The sequence below is a fragment of the Cygnus atratus genome, chromosome Z (assembly GCF_013377495.2).
Source record: "Cygnus atratus isolate AKBS03 ecotype Queensland, Australia chromosome Z, CAtr_DNAZoo_HiC_assembly, whole genome shotgun sequence".
In the NCBI taxonomy this organism is placed as follows: domain Eukaryota; kingdom Metazoa; phylum Chordata; class Aves; order Anseriformes; family Anatidae; genus Cygnus; species Cygnus atratus.
In genome coordinates this window covers 48,684,947-48,706,526 of record NC_066396.1, presented here as the reverse complement: position 1 = coordinate 48,706,526, position 21,580 = coordinate 48,684,947, and the positions used below count along the sequence as shown (strand labels likewise).

The 21,580-nt window shown below is 37.1% G+C and overlaps 1 protein-coding gene across 2 annotated transcripts in view; it reads left to right on the top strand.

Moving 5' to 3' along the window:
• The window catches only part of ROR2 (receptor tyrosine kinase like orphan receptor 2), a 151,335-nt gene that overhangs the window by 91,162 nt on the left and 38,593 nt on the right, over positions 1–21,580 (top strand). For both annotated transcript variants that reach the window (XM_035569352.2, XM_050716358.1), the window contains exon 2: positions 15,679–15,756. In XM_035569352.2, the coding sequence (XP_035425245.1) occupies positions 15,679–15,756 (78 nt within the window). The remainder of the gene's footprint in view (positions 1–15,678; positions 15,757–21,580) is intronic.

Genomic DNA, 21,580 nt, shown 5'->3' with positions numbered 1-21,580 from the left:
GGATCCAGAGGAGCTTTTCCCAGTGTTTTCTTAATTTGATGTCTAGTGGTGGAAAGTGCAGTACATTCAAATAATTACTCTAGTCTTTTCAAAGACGCATTTCTTCATTTCCACAGGACACAGCTCACAGTTAGGTTGTGGTAAACTTATTGCTTGATGCTTTCAACAGAATTTTCCGAGTATTTTCCCAAAACATCCAAAGTAGGTGTCAGAAAAAATAAGCTCCAATACCTTTAGTACTACAGTAACAGCTACCTAACGCAGGTACTTCTGTCATGATTTAAAAAAAAAAAAAAAAAAAAAAAAGTCTGTTGTTGAATATTGTTATAGAAAGATGTAGATTCTCACATACACCCTAAAAGTGAGGAGGAAACACTAACCAACATTTTAAATAGATAAGTGCTGAACAATTCATGCCTAATAGTAGTAGCAAAAAACCCACCCTCTTTTATTGAAACTGGTGGCAGATATACTAAACCTTCCTGGTCTTATGTACAGTAAGTCACCTCTGACCACTTTATTGCTGGCATCTCTGTGACTGTTAGCAAAGCTAGTTACTTGCTGCTAATACTTATGGTAGTCTTTTGTCATGCAAACTTCATTATCTAGAAATGAGACCGAGTACCCAGATAACAATCAGATAACTGTTTCTATTTCAGTGGAGTTTTGACAGGTTAAACTCAAACAACTGGTCTTATTTTGTAACAGGAATTCCACGTGTTTTGTTGGGAAAAAACTGTTGGCATCACAGTATCTTTGTCTAGTGTGTGCGACAAAATGACCGAACGTCTGAGAAGTGCACTTGGCTTTGAATTCATTCTGCCTGTCAACTATATTGGACCATTGTGGGTTTCCCTGTTCCACCCTGCTTGACCAGGCATGCGATTACCACTCCACCACATCATGGCTCCTTTTGATCTTGAATGAGCCCCTGATCTGTGCATACTGACCTTGAATGGCTGTCTTCTCAGTTTGTGGCCGTTTGCTCTCTGGATTTGGCCTGTGCAGTAGTGCAGCAAGAGCTGCTAATTATGTGGTGGGCTCAATATGAGCCATACCTGGGAAATTCACAGTGCAGAGAAAGTGGATGGTCTGTGTGAATGAGGATGGAGAGGTTTGATTCTACTCCTTTTTAATACCTGTTGAAACTCAGTACACTGGTTTCACACTGATGGACAGCTAAGCTTCACCACACCACTCTCACTGCCTTCTCAAAGGAACAGGAGGAGAAAATATGATGAAAAAAGGCTCATGGATTGGGGTAAGGACAGGGAGATCCCTTGCCAGTTACTGTCATGGGCAAAACAAACTCAGTGTAGGGAGATTAATGTAAATTATTGTGTATTACTAACAGACTAGAGCAGTGCGAAGTAAATTACTCCCTCCCCTCCCCCATCCACCCTCTCATATCTCCTCCTCCCAAGCAGCACAAGGGAATGGGGAATGGAGGCTGTGGTCAGTCTACAGCACTTCGTCTCTGCTGCTCCTTCATGGCTCCTCTCTGCCCCTGCTCCCCGTGGGATCCCTCCCACGGGATGCCGTCCTTCCCGAACTGAGCCTGCGGGGGCTGCCCACAGGCAGCAGCTCTTCAAGAACTGCTCCCACACGGCTCCGTACCACGGGGTCCATCCATCCCCCAGGAGCAAACTGCTCCAGCACGGGTCCCCCACGGGTGGGCGGCAGCTCCCCCCAGGCCCCCTGCTCCTGCGTGGGCTCCTCTCCACGGGCTGCAGCTCCGGCCCGGGGCCTGCTCCTGTGGGGGCTCTCCATGGGCCGCAGCCTCCTCCAGGCCACGTCCACCTGCTCCACCGGGGGCTCCTCCACGGGGGGGCTGCAGCGTGGAGATCTGCTCCGTGTGGGACCCATGGGCTGCAGGGGAACAGCCTGCTCCACCAGGGGCCTCTCCACAGGCCGCAGGGGAACTGCTGCTGCCTGCCTGGAGCACCTCCTGCCCTCCTGCTGCACCGACCTGAGGGGCTGCAGGGCTGGTTCTCTCCCATTTTCTTACTCCTCTCTCCAACTGCTGCTGGACAGCAGATTTTTCCCTTCTTAAATCTGCTGTCACAATGGAACAGCCAGTGTCATTCACTGGCTTGGCTTTGGCGAGTGGCAGGTCCCTTTTGGAGCATCTTGTCTAACATGGGCCAGCTGCTGGGCTTTTCTCACAAAGGCTACTCCTGCAGCCCCTCTGCTGCCAAAATATTGCCATATAAACCCAATACACCCAGTCAGTATTTTAGGATAAATCCGGTGTTTATAATAAACAGGAAAATTTGCCATTAGAACGTAGCTCTTTAAGCTTATCAATGTTCTATCTTTCCATTGTGCAGTAGGTACCAACTATGCATACATTGCTTCCATGTACATCACACAAGACAATTCCATTAAAGCTTCAACAGAAGCTTTCAACAACAGAGGTCTTAGATTTCCTATTAGTACCTAAACTCACCCTGTTTGTTAATGTTACGCTCTGCTACAATGGCAGCTTTAATTGTTGTATATACAGTTGTAGTCTCGTTCTAGCATGCTCTCTTGCTTATTACAGCTAGCAAACTTTTTCTGTATTTTGGAACTAAAACATTTTTAAATCTGATGATAATTAACATGAAGGAAGTCAACTGCTTGTATGCTTTGAACAATTTATTTGGCAATTGCTCACGTTTGTTACAAAAAGTTCATACATGAAGACATTTGGATTGGCATGATTGGCTTTTGCTTGCAAGATTTTGGTAATGTATAATACAAGTAAGTAGTACCTGTGCAAATATTTGCTTAAGGATAATGAAAACCACAGCTGTCCACTTTGATTAAGTAAACAGTGGTTGCAGGGGAATGAATCAAGTGTAAAAGTAACAGTGAGATCTGTGCAGAGTACCTGCTATGTATATTTTGAAATGTTGAAATATAATAAAATGCATGAAAATAAAACATTTGTATGCCTCAATTTTAATTTATGCCTCTGAAGAATCTTCTTCCTTAAAATATGGTCTTTTTCAATTCCAAAGCTAAGGCATCTGCATCATGGCTCAGAAGTGTTAGGGATAATGTCCAGCATGTTTGGCAGTTGCTTGGAGTAGCTGCCTACTTTTGTGCACTTTTTTTGTGTACCTTAAGAGGGGAACAATTCAATTTTCCAACATTAAATATTGTTGGTTCCACACAGCTTGTTCCACTCCCTTTTATGATAGTTCATTCACAGACATGAGCTTGCTGTTGCATTTGTTAAAAATAAGAGTCTAAGAGAAATAAAATCTTAAATATGGCTGTGTGTGATTTCCAAACAAGATTTGTTCAACATGTAAGTAAGACTCTGAGGTCAAGGCTCAGTGCAATGACTGAACCTTGCAATCTAAAATAAGGTTGAGTGTGTTGTTTCTAGATTATATGTCCTGAAAACATGTGTTTCATTGGCACAGTTTTTTTTTTTGTTTGCTTTGTTTTGTTTTTTTGATAATGTAGAAGCAAATCTGACCCATGTGATGAACGAGAAATTATGTTAGTTCTGCCATCACAGCAACAATAAAGTAGAAAATATTTTAGTTTGTAAAACAGGAATTTATACATTCAAGAGTCAGAGCTCTTCAGTGGGAAGGCACAGCTTTTAAAACCCGTTGCACTTTATACAATTGTTTCTTTCAGGACTCATTAAAATGGTAGTGTGGCAGCCTTGCATGCTGCTGCTGAAATGGAATCATAATAAAATGATTAATGTTGATCTTGTGATTAGCATCAGTTGCAATCATTAACTGTGTAATGAGGAATGATAGTGGGAGCTCAGGAAATCCCTGCCTGGCTTGGGGAAAAATGTGGCAGTTAGGTGGAAACTGCCAAGCGCTTTGAAGCGCCTGCTAGTGAGTGCATGCCCAGGCTCTCCTCTACACTGCTGGGTTAGAGAGGCTGCTCCTTGCTTGGTGTGTGTAGGCAGGCATGGCAGAAGGGAGCTCTAAGGCATCATCATGCCGTTTGGAAGTAGCTTTGTTGGCTTGAATCTGTGGGACTGTGACTAGGTTCTCACTTGGTTCGTGTGCTGTCCACCCACTGGAAACTGGAAGTAAGTACATCTGGAAGTACTCTGTTCATTCTGTTTTCCACCTCAGGGCGCTACTCTTTTCTTATTATTGTTTTTGAGAAGAGCATAAGCAAACAATATCCCATCTCTTCATGCAGAAAAGTGTTACTTGGCTCTGTTAATTAAAAGTAAATAACAAAGAGCAATTTATCAAAGAAGTCCATTTATGCAGCTGAGCTATTTTTTTTTCCTGTAAAAGTGAAGGCAACTTAAACAACAGGAGGAAGAAAAATGGGAGTCTCTTTTAGAGCAGAAAACCATTATGACTTCACTGTATGCATTCAGTTGTAATCCAAGGGATCAAGTAGATTCTGCAGTAGGAAGAAAAAGATTTTTCCTGTCTAGACTCGATAAGCATAATGTTAACAAAACATGATTTTAGATATTGCCTGTCAAATGAAGAAATATAAATAGTGTTTATACATTATTATTATTATTTAAGTAAATAATTCAATTCCATGAAAACTTGGAAAAACCTAGAACAAATCAATAAGGTATGTTTCAAACTTTAAGTAAAGTAACTAGATTACATTTTTTCAGAAGTTAAAATACAGACAAGGTGTTAGTTTCCTTTACATCCTGGGATCCCTGGTGTTTGTTCTCCATATCCTGCATAAATGCAAATGTGACATATGGGCACACACATGATGCTGTTTAGCCACCGACAATCTTTGATCACAAGTACTTGGAGTGGTCACTGGTGACGTGTCTGGCCAAGACACTTTTACAGTGATTCTGCTACTTCCTTACTTGCTCCACAGTCATTAGTACAAGCTGAACTGAGAGGAAGCAGAAGCGAGGAATTTTTCACATATAGATCATAATTCAATATATGAAGGCTTTCAGAAGAAAACTAAGAGTTTTAAGTGCTTGAATTAGAAACCAAGATGCTTTGTGTTAAAAAGGTTTGTCCCCTCTGAGAATTGAAGCTGTTTTATTTAACCTTATGCCAACTGTTCTTGAGCAAAACCTATAGCAGAAATAATACTGACTAGTGAGCAGCTGCTGATCTTTGAATACAGTATTTGATGTTACATATTGCTAGTTCAGCTTTGTGAAATCACCTTCTATCTTGACTTGGTGAAGACAAATCCCAAGAGGCTAGGTAATGCTGTAGATAGCAAGAAACATGATTTTCTGTCAGCTTGAGGCTTTTCAAAAACTGATGCTCAGTAATATGAAAGAACTTGAGCACGTATTTAATGATTTTATTTAAGAATGAGTATTGCCCTATTGTTGTGTAACTTGCCAGCCTTGGTTTCTAGGAATATTGATAAACCAGGCCTCTCACTTGGGTCCCATGTTTCTCAAATTAGTGTTTAATATCAGGCACTTGAGCTTGAAAATTAATTATTCATTTGTCTTCACTGTGCCCTTCTGTCAGGTAGGTGGAGATTATTACTTGCTCCTAAGTACTTTTATAATACAGAAATGCTCTGATCAATCTATGTGTGTTGTTTGCTCTTGCTGTGTTTTGGAGGGCTGAGTGGCTGGCTGTTAAAGACATATCTTATGAGGCTGTGTAATTTCTGATTTTGAAATATAATGTGAAAATTAATTTCTGATTTTGAAATATAATGTGAAAATTAAAAAAGTTCTAAGGATAAAAATCTTTCTTACAGTGGTTACACTGCCTGTAGTTGTCAACCAAGTCAGAATAACCATTAGGATATGCAACAGCAGCTTCTACTATATTTATTATGCTGTTTGATCTGTTTGGTTTTTATATTACCACCTAGATTGAGGGAGATTAACGTTGTTGTTTTGTTTCAAACATAGGAACATATTTGAAAGTGCTTAGAAATAAATCCATTTTCAAGTATTCTACCTCACTAAGAGTGTTTTTCTGAATTGGAGTCTTAGAGATTTCAGCCTAAGGCTGCAAACAGGATTGGTATTTTTGGATTCTAAATTATTTTTCAGGAAAAAAGAGCCCTGTGAAAATTGTTGTTTCTCCCGGTTGATGGAGTGTTATACTCATAAATCATGATTATTTTCAACCTTTTGGTTGAGGCTATTTTGTTTTCACAGCCAGAAGCAGTAAAATAATCAATCATGTAATAATGCCATGGATAATTATCATGTTGCTTGGTGTTCTTTGAGCTACTGCAGGTGTGTTCAGAGCCTCTTTTGGTTGTGTTTAAACTGTGATTTTACAGCTGAGGTGGTGAAGAGCTTTGGAATGTATCCACAATTGCTTGCCTTTTTTTTTTTCCCCCCTTCCATAATACTTTAGTAACAAAGACTGTTTGTTATGAAACCCAGAATGACTTTTTTCCATGGTTCAAGACTTTTATATGCTCCTTCATATATTGACTTTGACTGCTCAACATATCGTTGTACAGAAAAGCTATGCTTGTGATAGCTAGTGGATTTAATTCCATTGTTGCTAAATTAGAAATGACATTGAAATGAGTTTGTGGTTTAAAAAGTCTCAAACATTTTATGTTGTAAATAGTATTGAGTTCATTCTTATTTGTTAAACTTTCAGAACAGTTTTATTGGCATAATTACATCTTAAAGCATTACTTAGAAACAAATTATTTTTTGCCTGTCTTTACTAGGAGCAAATGTAATCCTCTGTAGTGGCTAGACTATCTCTGCTATGGGGTGCAGAAATATGGTTGAAATCTGGAATTCTGTGATCAGCTGAATGTGGTGTATGTCATCACAGCCATCAAAAAGCTCTGTCTTGCCTTTTCTCTGCCCCAGCTTCTTGATTCTGGGCTGCTCCATCTCTTGTGCTGATTCAAAAACTCATACAGCTGCACCAGTTACCACACCAGGGAACTAACCTTTACTCCTCTCAGCCTCTGGGCAACTGAGGTACAAAAGCTTAAGGGATATTTACTACAGACATGAGATCTGGGTGCCCACATACTTTTGAAAATCCTGGTAGACATCTGTCTCCATCTTTTGGCATCAAACACTTTTAGCATTCTTGCCTAAGGTGACTTGGCCAGGACTTTGCAGAAAGTGCTAAGAATTGAAAATGGGATCTGAATATTCCGTGGTGCAGGCCGAGATCCCATAATGATCCCCAGCCTGTATTATAAAATAAGAGCAGATGAATTTTGTCTTAACTTTATTTAAAACTATTTTGGCTGTAAATCAGTAGAATAATTTTTAGTCCAAAGTTTATCATCTCTGGAACTTTGTTGCATGCTGAACATGGTGACTTAAAATAAGTATCTTCTCTTCCATGGCTGCTGTTTGTTTTACTGTAATGCTGCAGCAGCTGTTAATGAGGGTTCTGATGTGAACGAAATCTGAATAAATCTTTATCTCTAGTATATCTCACTAATGTTTCTGAATTCTCATTTTAAGTAGCAAATATGAGTTCTAGGAGGAAGAATCAAAGTTATTTAACAGCTAAACTAAAAAACGAGGGTTGTGTAATAAAAGATTGACAGTTCAATTGAAAATGCAGCTGTGATTAAATGTAAAATATACATTAACAGGCATTAAAATAAATCAAAGTATTCTTTGAAGTCTGTGTTTAAACCCCTGGTAATATTATTTTAAATGGCTTATCTGATTTTGTTCTTCTCATACTGACTTCATAGTAGTAGGTGAGGTGCCTGGTTGATGACTGGGAAGATAAACTGCATCTTACATATATTTCTGTTTTGAAAGACCATTGCAACTCTGTGTGGAAATTGAGAATCTTTCATTCTCTGTAGTTTTATGCTGATGGCCAGCACATCATTGTGTTTTATGGTGTTTTAAGATGATTTGATGGCAGGTTAATAGAGATTGTTTTATCAAATTAGGAAGTTTTGCAGAAACATTGTGAAATTTGCAAAGCAGGTTTTTCATCATGCGCTTGTCTATTAGTTTTCCAAAACTGTCCACTAGTGTATCTTGCATCAGTCTGTGAACACAAACATTCGCTATATCAGAGATTAATGCAATATGTAGATTCTCTCTTTATGCATTTAACTGACAAAAGAATATCAAGCTATAGGATTTTCAAGACCTGTTAAGATGTGTTTGAGAAATGAGGTGTCCCTGTGCAGAATGAAGGTGATTTAATATTTGTGTTTGGAATTTTACTTTAAATTAATGCAAATTTTTCTGTCCTAAACAAATAATGAAGCTCTTTTCATTGCCTCAGATCCTAAACCTCAGATCTGCCTTTGTTTCCTTGTGTAGTTCCCACATTTTGCAGTAGAGAATTTTTTCCTGACACTTGCTGACATTAAACTATTTCAATATAGCTCTTAGGTAAAATAGAAAAAAATCTAAAGGGAAGAAAATTCACCCTAATGAAACAAGATATTTGCTTCAATAAGGAATGCTTATAAACTGTGGGGATTTATTCTCAGTCCTGGCTCCTGTGAAGGGTTTCTTGTCTGTGATTTCTTCCAGCTTTCTGAAGGTTCTGTTACTTGCAGGCTGGTGTCGGCCTTACTTTATATTTGTTTGATGCTATTTTGATGACTCGTGTTGTTAGAGCAGGCATACAAAAGCTTACTCCATTTCCAATAGTCTTATAGTGAGAGCTTTTTATTACTATGAGTTTAGCTGCAAGTAATTTTAAAGTACTTATGGATGGTATCAAAAATACATTTAAATTAAGTGTTTACCATATTATCTGGCAAAAAGTTTGCTTTGAAAGCTGATAGCAAGTTAAGAAATGTTTGTTATTCAGACTTCACAGTCATCTGAGTAGAGCAACTGCAACAAAAACTGCAGGTTATTTCCCACTCCTTTAGCTATTTTTATGTGAAATTGCAGCAGTTAAGTAACATGTGCTGTGGTGGTTCTAAACTGCCATAACTATGAAAGGGGCGCACTGATTTTATGCTACAAACTGCATCTTTTGTAGACTATTCACCACCCTTTACAGGTCTGCCAAGCCCACTCTGCAATTGGTTGCCAGGGGCTGCAGATGTTGGAAAAGAGAAATTTCAATGAAAGGCCCTGATTCAGCAACCTAAGCAGCCTGCCTCCCCCAGCCAAAGTAATCAGATTGGCAGCTGAATCAAAGGGTACAGTGGGCCCTTTGTTTGCGAGCTCCAGAGGTTAGTAATTGACAGAAGGTCAACAAAGTTTTATGAAGAAAAGAACAGAATATTAGAGGGTATTAGGCTGCAGAGGGAGAGTTTGAGAGTTTTAAGTTATTGAAAGAAAGTTGGAACCTGAGTCAAAGGTTACAGTTGTGGGAAGCAAAGAGTGCATATTGCCATTTGAATCTGAAAATAGTTTCAGCTACAGGAACAGGACTATTGATGAGCAGAAGGAATGGCTGAACAAAAATCAGCAGTTGCCCTAGCTGTAGGTAAGTGCAGTTGTTAGTGTTGAAGGATTTTTTTGTAAGCTTTGGGATTTAACATACAATGGTAGAAGGATGGTTATTTTCCTCATAGAATCATGAGTCTGGAAGAGATCTTAAGAGGTCCTTTTTCACCCTGGGGAAAAGAAGAATTAACTGTATCTGTGCAGTATCGTATGCAATAGGTGCTTGTCTAATCTCCCACCTTGGAAAATGTCATTTGTGGAGACCTATGCAGTTGAAGAATGCTAGGTCTCAGTCCATGTCTAATCTCCTTCAGACTAAGCAGGCTTTGTCATTCATTTTTTCTTTTTGTTGGTCATATTTTTAGACCAACCCTGTGGCAGTAGTTGTAGTATTTCAATTTGTCCCAGATCCTTTTTGAAAGGTGATACATAAAACTGGAGAAAAGACTCCAGGGGTTTACTAGTGTTGAGTAGACTGGAGGGATTACTACTGTTTACATGTTCTGGTGTGATATTTGCCTTGTTTGCAGTAACTTAAGATTGTTGACTAATGTTCAATTTTAATCCATGTAAGCCAATTCAATGTTGGCTTCTATGTTGGTTATTACTCATCTCTGCTCTATTGGAAATGCTTAAAAATAATCTGTTTGTTCCATTATTTTTCCAGGAACTGATGTTAAGCTGATGGGTCTATAATTCTCTGGCACTCCTTTTTACCCTTTTTAATAAGTAATAAGAACTATCTGTGCAATTTCCAGCCCTTTAAGATCTCATCTGTTCTATACAAGAACTGAAAGACAGTTATAAACGTTGCATGACATTGCATCAGCCAGCTCTTAACTGCTCTAAATTAATCAGGCCCACTCTGGCTGAAAATACCTGACTTTCTTATTCTCTTCCTGTTTGAGGCTGAGGCTCTGGTTTGTCCCTGGTATTAATTATAATAACTGCCTGCTTGGGACTGGCTTTTTGATGAAGATTAATCTATTGTTTTGATGTCTGTTTATAGCCATAAACATTTTTAAATCTGTTTATTGCAATTACCTCTCAAGTAATGAATGATGTGTAAACTCATAACCATTTCAGAAGGAAAAATTTAATTATTTTATGATGAACGGTGTATGGACTCTGAGATGGTGTTCTTTACCAGGCAATTTAGTTTTTCAAGTGTGTGAAAGAGCATTCCTGTCTCAGTAGTGCAGGATGATTTCTTGTGCGTTATGTTGGTCATCAGTGCCTAAAATGAAGTAGTGAATTTACCTGCCCTAGAATCCTTGTCACTCAGCAAATCTTTCTCATATTTGTCAGGAGAAGGGAATTCACATGAGAAGGGAAAACTATTTCTATTCAGTTGGAAAAATGTTTTATATATTGCTTTTTTTTTCTTCTTCTGCAGTTTGCTATAGTATGTCACAGAGATTGAGTAATATTAACTTGTATTTTGTACATCAGAAGTATTGAACATTGACTTTAAGTATGATTTGTGTTTTGATGTTTGTATTTTCCTTACATTGAAATAGCTTCCTCTCCTGCCCTGAAAACCTAAGACTTTTTTCTGTGTAAGTAAGCAGTATAAAAGAGGTACTATTTACAGTAGCTACATTTTGTTTGGTGGTATGGTCCCTGAAAAGAGGGGTATTCCTGAGGATCTGACGGGTGGTAAATCTGGAACGTGCATTACCCCATACTGGGATTCTGCATTCAGGCTGAATTCTGGTTATGCTGAAGTCTTGTCTGTTCAAGTAGTGCACAAGGAGGGCAAACACTGGTCATCTTCCCTAGCTGACAGTCACTGCAAATGTAGATTGAAGAAGTGGGTGTTCAGAAATAAGTTGTGATGTATTTAAAGTCTGATCAGAGAATATGTATAAGTGAAAAACATGAGAGCAACCATACTGGAGCAGATCAGAGATCTACTCAGCTCTGTGACATGGCTCTGATGGAAACAAAAAGGAGATGCTGAAGAAAAAGGGTAAGAAGGGGGCTGGCAAGTATAGTAGTACTTCTGGGTATTTTCCTAGCCTCCAGCCATTTTGAGTTCAGGGATTTCCTCACCAACGTATGGTTTCTGTAGATTAGTTAGTGCTCAATGGATTTTTATTCCATGAACTTGCCTGGTCTCACCTATACTCCATGTGATCTCTGCCCACAACCAAACTACATCTCATCTGAGAAAATGTTACCCTTCACTTGTTCTCAAATTACCTTTTGCTGTTTTTCCCTCATACCCCTATGTCTTTTACCGAGAGGTTGGTAAAAGAGAGAATGGTTTGAATCTGAATAGTCCAAGAACCTCATGACTCAAAAAAACTTTGCTGCCATACACCTCAGCTATTTTCTCCCCAGAATTCTAGCAGCTGTGAAGAAGCTGTTTTGTAACTTTTATTATCCTCATTGCTCTTCTCTGAAACTCTTCAACTCTACTGTGCCCTTTTTCAACATGAGAGCACCTGAACAACATGCAACGTTCAATGTATTAGAGAATGCCTTAGATTTATACAGCAGCGGCATAATGATGTTTTCAGTTTTATCCTTTATTCCTTTCTGAGGTATACACAACACTGATTGGATTTGCTTTTCTTACTGCTGCTGAGCTCAATTTTGGTGGAACTAATAATTTTGAGACCAAGATCTTGTTCCTCAGTTATCATAGTTAGCTCTGAAAAAAGATGGTATTTAGAAAAAGTTTTACCCATGTGCATTGTTTTTCATTTCTCTTCATCATTCTCAGCCAGGTCTGTTTTCACTCCCATTCCCTGTCTTCACTTTCTTTACTTTGAATATAAATCACAGAATGATTGAGATTGGAAGGGACCTCTAGAGATGATCTAGTCCAAGCCCCCTGCTCAAGCAGGGTCACCTACAGCATGTTACACAGGATCGCATCCAGCTGGGTTTTGAATATCTCCAAAGGAGGAGATTCCATAACCTGTTTGGGCGGCCTGTTCCAGTGCTCTGTCACCCAAACCATAAAGAAGTTCTTCCTCATATGGTGATGGAACCTCCTGTGGTTCAATTTATACTCATTACCGCTTGTCCTATCACTGGCCACCACTCAGAAGAGTTTGGCCTCATCCTCTTGACATTGTCCCCCCAGATATTTGTAGAGGTTGATAAGATCCCCTCTCAATCTCCTCTACTCTAGGCTTGCTTAGTCTTTCCTCATAAGACAAATGTGATACCTGTGTAACCTTTGGTCATTTCTTTTCCATCCTTGTAGATTTTCTCCCATTCTGGCAGCAGCAGAACATGTAAAAAAATGCCAGGAAAAAATACAGAAAGTAGGAAGAAAAGTAAAATGGGATACCCAGACTGGAATATTGACTAAATTAAATGGGAAAAGGCGTGCAAGCTAAAAATCAGAAGTAGGAGTACATTTGTGTAGGGATCTTCAAACAAGTATAAGACAGCAAACTTGATGTATATGTCTGTGGAAAATTGGTGATGGCACATGATCAGGGTCAGGCGTCTGCCTTACAGTGAGGGAGTTAAGGAAAAATGACAGTGAGGGTTATTATCTAGACGATTTAACTAGATGATCTTTAAGGTCCCTTCCAACCTGAGCCATCTACTGATGGAAGTACAAGAGATCTTCTCCTTGCAGGATAAATGTACTAAGTTAGGAATTCAAATTCAGAAAGCACTGAAAATGATATTCAACAAGAATACATGTTGTTTTCATTGGAGAGTTTCTTGGCTGTAGGATTCTTTTATTCTGTTTAACACAAAGGGAAAAGATTTTATTTGGTTGCGCTATTTTCTTGATCATCTGATCCATAAGCATTTCTGGTGGAAAAAAACAAAAACAAAAGATTAATTTTTAATGCTGATAATAACATCATGGTGTTTTAACGTATGATTCAGTAAATTCAATCTTAAGCTTGGGAATTCATATTGAATGTGGTCTAAGTGGAATTTTGCAAATTGCTGAAAATATAAATGTTTCTTTCATAAAAGCAACAGTTTAAGTGACAGATCTGTTCTGTATTTATAATTTACAAAGTACACAAAGGATTTTCAATCTTAACATTAGTTAGTTACAAAGACATTGCACGTAGGTGCTGTCTATGGTTTGTAATTATCCTCTCATAAAGCACATCTGGAGAGAAATGTTTTTACCAGACATAAACATATCAAGCATGAGAATGAATTACACAAAACTATTGTTGAAACATTTTCAAACCAGCAAATGCTTTTTTTCTCTTTCCATCTTTATTCTGAAAAGCTTTCAAATAAAAAAAAAAAAAAAAAGAGAGAGAGAGATGAGTTTGGGAGGAAGGAAAAAGAGAAAGATATTTCTGTGCTAATTTATCTGAGTTAATGCTTTTTCCTGTTATGAATCTCCCTAATTGACTGAAGAAATGGAAACAAGTCTTTTAAAATTGAACACATGGCATTAAAGCAAAAGTGGCACTCAGATCTTGGGCAGTTGGGATTCTGTAGGACTAAGCATAAAGTAATAAAGTGTGCCTAAGAATGAACTTCTATAAATAATCTTTCATCCGATGAATACTGGTGGATTATGATCATCTGAACTTGCCAAGTGCAAGTGCTTGTGGACTGAAAGAACAGTTGCTTTTCCTACTCTTCCCTTTACTCCACTGTCTGGTCTGAAATCATACTGTTATCTTCCTTGTGGCTGGTAAATGTTGAAGTCCCTCTAAACTCCTTGTGGAACGTGGGGGAGGTCAATCAGAGGCAAAGTGAACTTGCCTAGCTGCTTCTTGATAAAAATTAGAGGTGATATATCTGATATATATATATTCTGTCATATATATATGACAGAAGCACCCCTGACATGCCTTTATCAGTTCACACATAATCATGTCTACCCAAGCCTTAAACATTCTAGTTCAAAAGAGAGTGTCTTACCATATGTATAGCACTGTCTTTACCGTTACTCTAACTGGGGTGTCAGGGAATGAGCACACAATTCATTTGGCATCAGAAGCACTACCAGGCTAGGAGCCTCAAGCAGTATGAGATGAAGGGACGGGTGAAGTAATGACAAAGTGTGAGGATTGAGAAAAAATACTTAAGTTCAGACCTGCTATAATGTAGAGGATCTCTCTGATTTCTGTGTTTTACCCAATAAACTTAAAGGCAAGTTAGCTAAATATTTTGTTCTCAAAAATAATGGTGGCAGTCTTAATTCTTCTTTCGTAAAGCAGGGGGAGTTATAGATGTCGTTAATTGTATTTCATCACTGTGGCGTGCAGCCAGAATGTTTTTGTAAGATTTATTTAGTGGGAAGGAAGGGCTATAAGGGCAAAAGGAAGAGTGAGAACCTTTTCTCGAGTTCTGTTTTGTCCAAAATGTCACCATGAACGCCGCTGCTGAAGCAATATCTACAGCAAGTACCACATTTTTCACTTTGGATCCTGATAACCTTAGATTTATATGCAATATACATACAGCAAGACAATAGGGAATTTGGATGATTGAATGTGCATTAGTGAGAATACAAAAATATAGGGGATTTGAGAAGTTGTTTTAGTAAGAACAATGGTATAACCTTGTCTTATTTATAAGTTTAGCTTTTATCCTCAAAGAATAATACTTTCGAAAGGGAGAGCAAACAGGAGAATGTCCACTTTAAAGTGGTCAGGATTTCCTAAGAACCGCAGAAGCAAAGGAACATGGAAGTGATTTTGCTGTCTGAAGGAACTGCTAGCTGACTAACACTGTTTCTGTCTTGCTCTGATATATGCTAGACATAAGCAAGGAGGGCAAACAGAAGAAAGTCCAGAAGAAAGTTTCATCAGCATTTGGAATACTTGAGGAAAGATAATGAGTTCACTATAGCTCAGTACTTGAAAAAGTGGTAAAATCATCAGGGAAAATTTTTCATTGCTTTGTTTTCATTTCTGGGAGATAGCTTTTAGAGATGTGTCTGAGAATAGGATAAGAAAATTAGCAAAGATGGTGAGTCTGACCTCTAAAAATAGAATCTAACTTATTGTAATGTAACTTCAGAAATAGTTTTATGCCATTTCACAGTTGAGAATGTCAGTAAAGTTCAGGTACTACTTGGTTTGCTGGACCAGTGAAACTATCAGGAAATATATGATTTTTTTTAAAAAATGTGTGAACTTCATTCTGGTGAGAACTGGATTTTTTTTTTTTTTTTTTTTTTAATGCTGCCCATGCTTGTAAAGCACAAGGTATTATACAGAACTGATTTATTGTTATGTTTTCTAAACTGGTGTGGATAAAAACTGTCTTGCTATTAGGTGTTACCTGTGTGTTATTCTGAAACCAGGATTTGGCCTGCATAAGTTAGCTGAACTCACTATCATGATTCAGTTTAAGAGACAGATTAAGTAAGAACCTCAGTTTAAACAAACCTTTTATTTTCTTCCTAGGTGAAATGGAAATTCCAGATTCAAATGACCCCTTAGGTCATGTGGATGGACTTGAGAGACCAATTCCAACACCTAAAGGTAAAATTAACTGTAGTTCCGTTTTTTCCCCCAAAATATAAACATACTTTACAAAGCACCAAAAAAATCCTTTTGTTTTCACTTATCTGTATATACATCTCTGTAAGAAAGACAGCCTTGTATGTCTTCATATTTCTGATTCTAAGCAGGAACAGTGAGGTTACAGGAGTCTGTAAAAAATAATTTTTAAGCATGTTCTTAAGGCTTGCACTGAGGGATTATATGATTGACCCAAACATGTATGGTTATTACTACCTTCCTATATTGTTCATCAGGTAGGTGCCATGAATGTGATCTGAGTTTGTACAGTACCACGCTTGGCATTTATAGGTAAATTTAAAGATATCTCTGAATGTCTTTGTCTTGAGATAATTAAATCTAGCCTCTTTAATTTATTCTTCTGTGGCAACACAAGTGTACTTACAATTTAAGGAGCTCTGAGCATTAGCGATTTTTTTGTTTTTGAACAGACTGGAATAACAGAATTTATAATAAATTGTTGGTTAACGTAAATTTGTGTTATACTTTATTACTTAAAGTGTAGACCCAAATGCTATGATCTGTAAATTTTCTCCTTTACGCATGCACTGCAATCACAAATTTACTGCAAATTGTGATTCCAAATAAGTAGCGTAACTTCATAAAACAGAGCACTTTCAGTATTTTGCCTGAAGAAACACGTGCTTTCTAACTTGTAGTGCAGATTTTTTCGTCTTATGGATCCAACTGCTATATAAAGTAAAGACTGAGGCAAAGAAGGCATTCAGTACTTCAGCGTTTTCCCTGCCATGTGGGAAAGCCTCTCCCCCAGGCTTGCCACCTTGTTCAACAGTGGGCCCACATTTTCCCTAGTCTTTCTTTTGTCACTGATGTACTTATTGAAGCCCATCTTGCTCTCTTTGACATCCCTGGCCAGATTCAATTCCATTTGGGGTTTAGCTTTCGGAATTTCATTCCCTGATGCATTTTCTCTAAGTATAAGGATTGTCTTATACTTTCTGGTGTGTTTTTTTTTTTTTCCCTCACCCCCCTCCATATGTCAACCTTTATACTTAGAAAAAAATGCTCTCTGACTTACCGTTAGCAGTCTTAGCAAGATGAGAACATGTTGAAATCTACCAAGCTCTGAGATGCTGGCCAGATTTTCTTCTCAGAACTTCTTTTTCAGAGATTTCAAATTTTGAGGGGACCATGGAATACAGTGACTGTATTCCAATCACAGATGTCCGATATCAAATAATTCTTTTTTATTGTGCTTCATCTGAAAGTTAGATTTCTTACCTTGACTGTGTTTATTGGAAGATTTTTCAGAATCTTCTGTTAATCTTCCATTAATTTCTATGCTTAATTGGATAGAAAAATGACATGTTTATCTTTTTAGAGAAAGATAAACATAGGAGAAACTGAAAGATAAACATAGAGAAACTAAAAGATTCTCTAATCAGGATCTGCTCATTGATGTGAGATACTCTGTCCCTCCCATTTGAGGGCAAACTCAGGACATTCTTCTTCCCAACCTTTTTCTATTTGCTGAAGTTCCCAAATTATTTTAGAGGATTCAACTTTGTCTTCCATTATAGGAATAATTTAAATAACTGTCATTTGTGTCAGCAACACTGTATGCTAGAGTTGTGTTATCTACTCCACACTCAAGTACCCAATACTTTTGATGGGAAAAAGTCAATGTTAATCTTTAACTGCAACTGACAGACTTGTTTAATTGGTAAGATGGTCCCATTCTACTCTTTTGTTATGTCTGAATTTTTAAGGATGCAGACATAAAAGAAAGTGCTTCTTTCATGTGACATAACTTGCTAAATTCTTGCCCAGAAAGGAGTTGTAGTTATTTCCTTTTTTTTTTTTTTCAGAGCCACAGGCAATACCTGTCTGAGGAAGTAATTAATCACATCTCAAATGTTTCTACATCATAAGGATTTTTATTTTCTTCAGAGGAAAAAAAAAAAAAAAAAAGAGACCCTTGTTCTTATATGACTTATGTGTCATATATGACTTATATGACCTTGTTCTTATATGACTTATATGACTTATTGGTATAGAATCAGTTGCTAGTTTCTAGCATATCTGGTCTGGAAGATATTTTGCTTCTCATTTTGCTCCTCTTATTTTTGTGGCTACAAAATTCTCAAATAAGCAAAAATCTGTTGGCTAAAACATTTTGTTTCTTTGGTTTGAATGTTAACACAAGTTAACCCTTGTGTTTCTGTATCATAATGAGGTAACAGTTTTTATTTCAAAAATCATTGCACAGTTATATTTTAGAAATGTGTGTACCATGAGAAAATTAGAAAGAGTCCTTAGCTTCTTCCACCACATTGGCCTTCTCTTCTTCATTGAGGAATGTTTAGTTATAATAATCTGTTTGCGACCTTTATTTTTTTTTTCTTTTCTGTTAGTAGAATTGACACAAAATAGGCCTGAAAATAATAGTAAACAAGCTTCAATATTGCCAAGGTTAGATCCACTGCAGAACTGTGTAGGTCACTTTTGTCCTCAAAATCCTCCAGAAACCCTGAAAAATGTTTCTGTCTCCAGAAGCAACCAGGTTAAGCAAGGTATTATTAATAATATGCAACTTTTTAAAAAGTTGTAAGTCTGTTCATTCAAGTGAAACTAGCCTTCTAGTTCTGAACAGACTTAACTTCACTCTGACTTAACTTCACTCTGACAACAACTTCTGAAAGTTGATGGGATAAGACCATGACTCAGTCATCAAGGAGAATTTACCTACCAGTAAATTTACCTACCAACAAGGAAAATTTACCTACCTGTTTCCTTTAAGTGAATACCTGAACTGCCACCAAAAGAGCACTGCCTCTGAGCAATGTTTTTCTGGAACCAGAATGGAACAGTGAGCTTTTGCTGTAGGAGAACTTAGGTCTTCTGGAGGTCTTTTGGATATGTTGGAATGATAAACAAGTAAATAAATAAATCTCTTCCCAGTCCAATGAGTTCCACCAAGTAGGACACTTAATCTAAGTAAGACACCTGGGCTTCATTCCTCTAAGTATGAGAAAGTACTGCTCAAAAGTAGGTTTCCTTCTGCTAATAAGAGAGCATAAGACCACTGATTTAAGCATGAGGGACAATGTTCAGACTGTGGTAATATTTCAATGGAAATTCTTTATTCCCGAATTGGCTGTAATTTATTCCAAAGTATATCTGAAGTATCCAGCTGCTTGTGTATGTGATCCAAATAATTTTATTTTACATGCTTGTGGATGCATTTTTGTACATTGAGATCAAATCATATAAGGAAAATGGGGTGCAAATAATGGGATTAAATTAGGCTGTAAAGGTATCAGTTCATCTGGGAACATTATGTGGCAATGTATAACTCAACGTAGTCTCCTTAACTACTCATGTATTTTAGGAGAGCTGCCAAACATCTCTTGCATTTCCTAACCTGGCTTCAATATATTGCTATAGATTGCTCATCTTTGTACTGGAGTTAAAGGGCAAAGAATTGAGAAGATTGTTTTACATTTCGGAAAAGTCTGTGCAAGAAATGAGGAGTCTTAGACTTCTCCACCCTCTCCTTATTAGAGTGGTGCTTCTCAGTGTGTTTCCAGTCCTGATTTATATGTGGAAGGAACCACTTTACTGGACTCTCACCATCTATTGAGGTGCAATGGTATGATACATGTCCCCTAAGCTCTTGTACTTTCAGCAGTGTTGCTGTCCAAAACTCTAGAAAGAAGTGCTTTGTATTTCAGCAACCTTCATCTTTCTTATCTTTTATGACAGTGTTCTGATCTTAGATAAGTTCAGAACACTCCACAACACTTTGATATTTTTATAGATTACCTGTCAATTCTTTGAATGTTTTATACTCTTTACTGTATTCATAACAGTACCTTCGGGAGTAGTGTCATCTTTAAGTCATTTCTTTTACCTGTAAAATTAGAGCACTGTTAACATTATGCTATTCCATAAGCTAAAGTATGTTTTTTAAGTCAAAAATTATGTCTTATTACTGGAAAGTGAATTAGCTCCTAGTGGAAATATGATTACTTTATATAGATACATAATTATTATTTATATATATATAAATATATTGTGTTGGATGTAAAGTGTTATTAACGTTAAAAGAAAATGCCATCACAGAAAGTTGCTAGTTGAAGCTGGGGCAAGAGAGCCTATGTTATTTTTTTACAGCCTACAAAACTAACTATGAGTTATTTGAAGACAAAAATGAAAATTGTGGATAGGAAGAAATAAAGAAAAAGCAAGGAGTTGAGGGAATGATAATCCCACGTTGCTATTTAAGCAAATGATGTTATATATATTTCTAATGGTTTTGAAAACTGGGAAGTCCTACGAGATGAACCAAAAAAGGCTTTGGATTGGATGCAGTTTTGCAGAAAATAAAATTTCCTTTTTTATATATATAAAAGATGATTTTAAATGATTAGTATTTAAAGCTAATGCTGTTGCAACTTATGATATGTTATATAATACTGAAGAGATGGATTTATGCTTTTTTTTTTGACTGTTGCATTTAAAATTATTTAAGTGCGTGTATGTCTTATCAGAGAACATGCATTCTGAAAGGTGATAAAATATATATGTAATTATTATCATTTGCTCTGAAGATATTGTTTTATATTTAGGTATCTAGCACTTTATGATTCATATTTTCCATTCTTTCAGAAATTGGACATGTGGAACTTGGAATAGTACTGTACAAATAACCATTTAGGTCACGTGTAAATTTGGCAAGTCACTTAAACTCTCCTTGCTTTACTTTCTACATTTGGAAAGTAACATTGATGATATCTTCCTATCTCCTAAGACTTCAGTATTCATAAGTGATTAAGAATTTCTGAAATAAATAGCTGCAAGTTTTTGATAATTGCTACTCATGTAGGTGATCATGGTGATAGTTTGAAAATTAGTTACGGTTGGTTATTTCTAAAATCAGCATAGGGAAAATGAGCAGCAACTAACAAAAACGGAAATCAAAACTCTAATCAAAAACATCTAAGCCAGAACTAATTTGATTCAGAGTAACTAAAGAGATTTAGAGAGATTTTTTTAGAACCAACTCCAAAATCACAGCTAAGATCTTAAAATAACACAAGTAGAATGATCATTTTGTATTGTGTTTATGACAAGCATGCCACATATGGTTTGAGACAATAACTATGACATCTAAGTCCCAGAATAATATAAATAAAAAGAAGAAAAATAGTATGTATGTGGGGTTTCTGTGATACTTGCTTTCTTTATGTTTTTAGCTTAATATGTGTTTTTGTGCATATCACAATGTTTTGACATTCTTACCCTACGTGGGAAAAGTTTATTTTTATATTCTTGCCAAAACATGCAAAATAGTCCTGTCATCTTAATTTTGATTTGCTGTGGAATTCTGTTTGATATATTTGTATCAAATCTATTTCATGTCAAAATATGAAGGACTGGCAACGTAACAAAGACATTTCAAAATATGAAAGAGTTCTCCAGCATTCATGTCAGTCATTTCCCTAAGCTACTTTATTCACAGGATACATACAGTATGATAGTATAGCATAATATGTAGATTAAGTTGTATTATTCTCTCATAGCTTCTTGACAGAACAGTTTTTACTCCGTTCAAGCAAAACAACTATTAGTAATGGTTGTACACTATGTTAGAAACCATAATAAAAGAGAAATTTAATTTAGAGTACCTTTGCCTACAGCAAATGCAGAGACATCCGTCAGATATCTTTTCCCTTTGTAGTACGTTAAGCATTCTGATAACCAAGCCAAAGACCACTGAACGCAAAGGAAGCATTTTCCTTCATTTTCATGAACTTTGGAA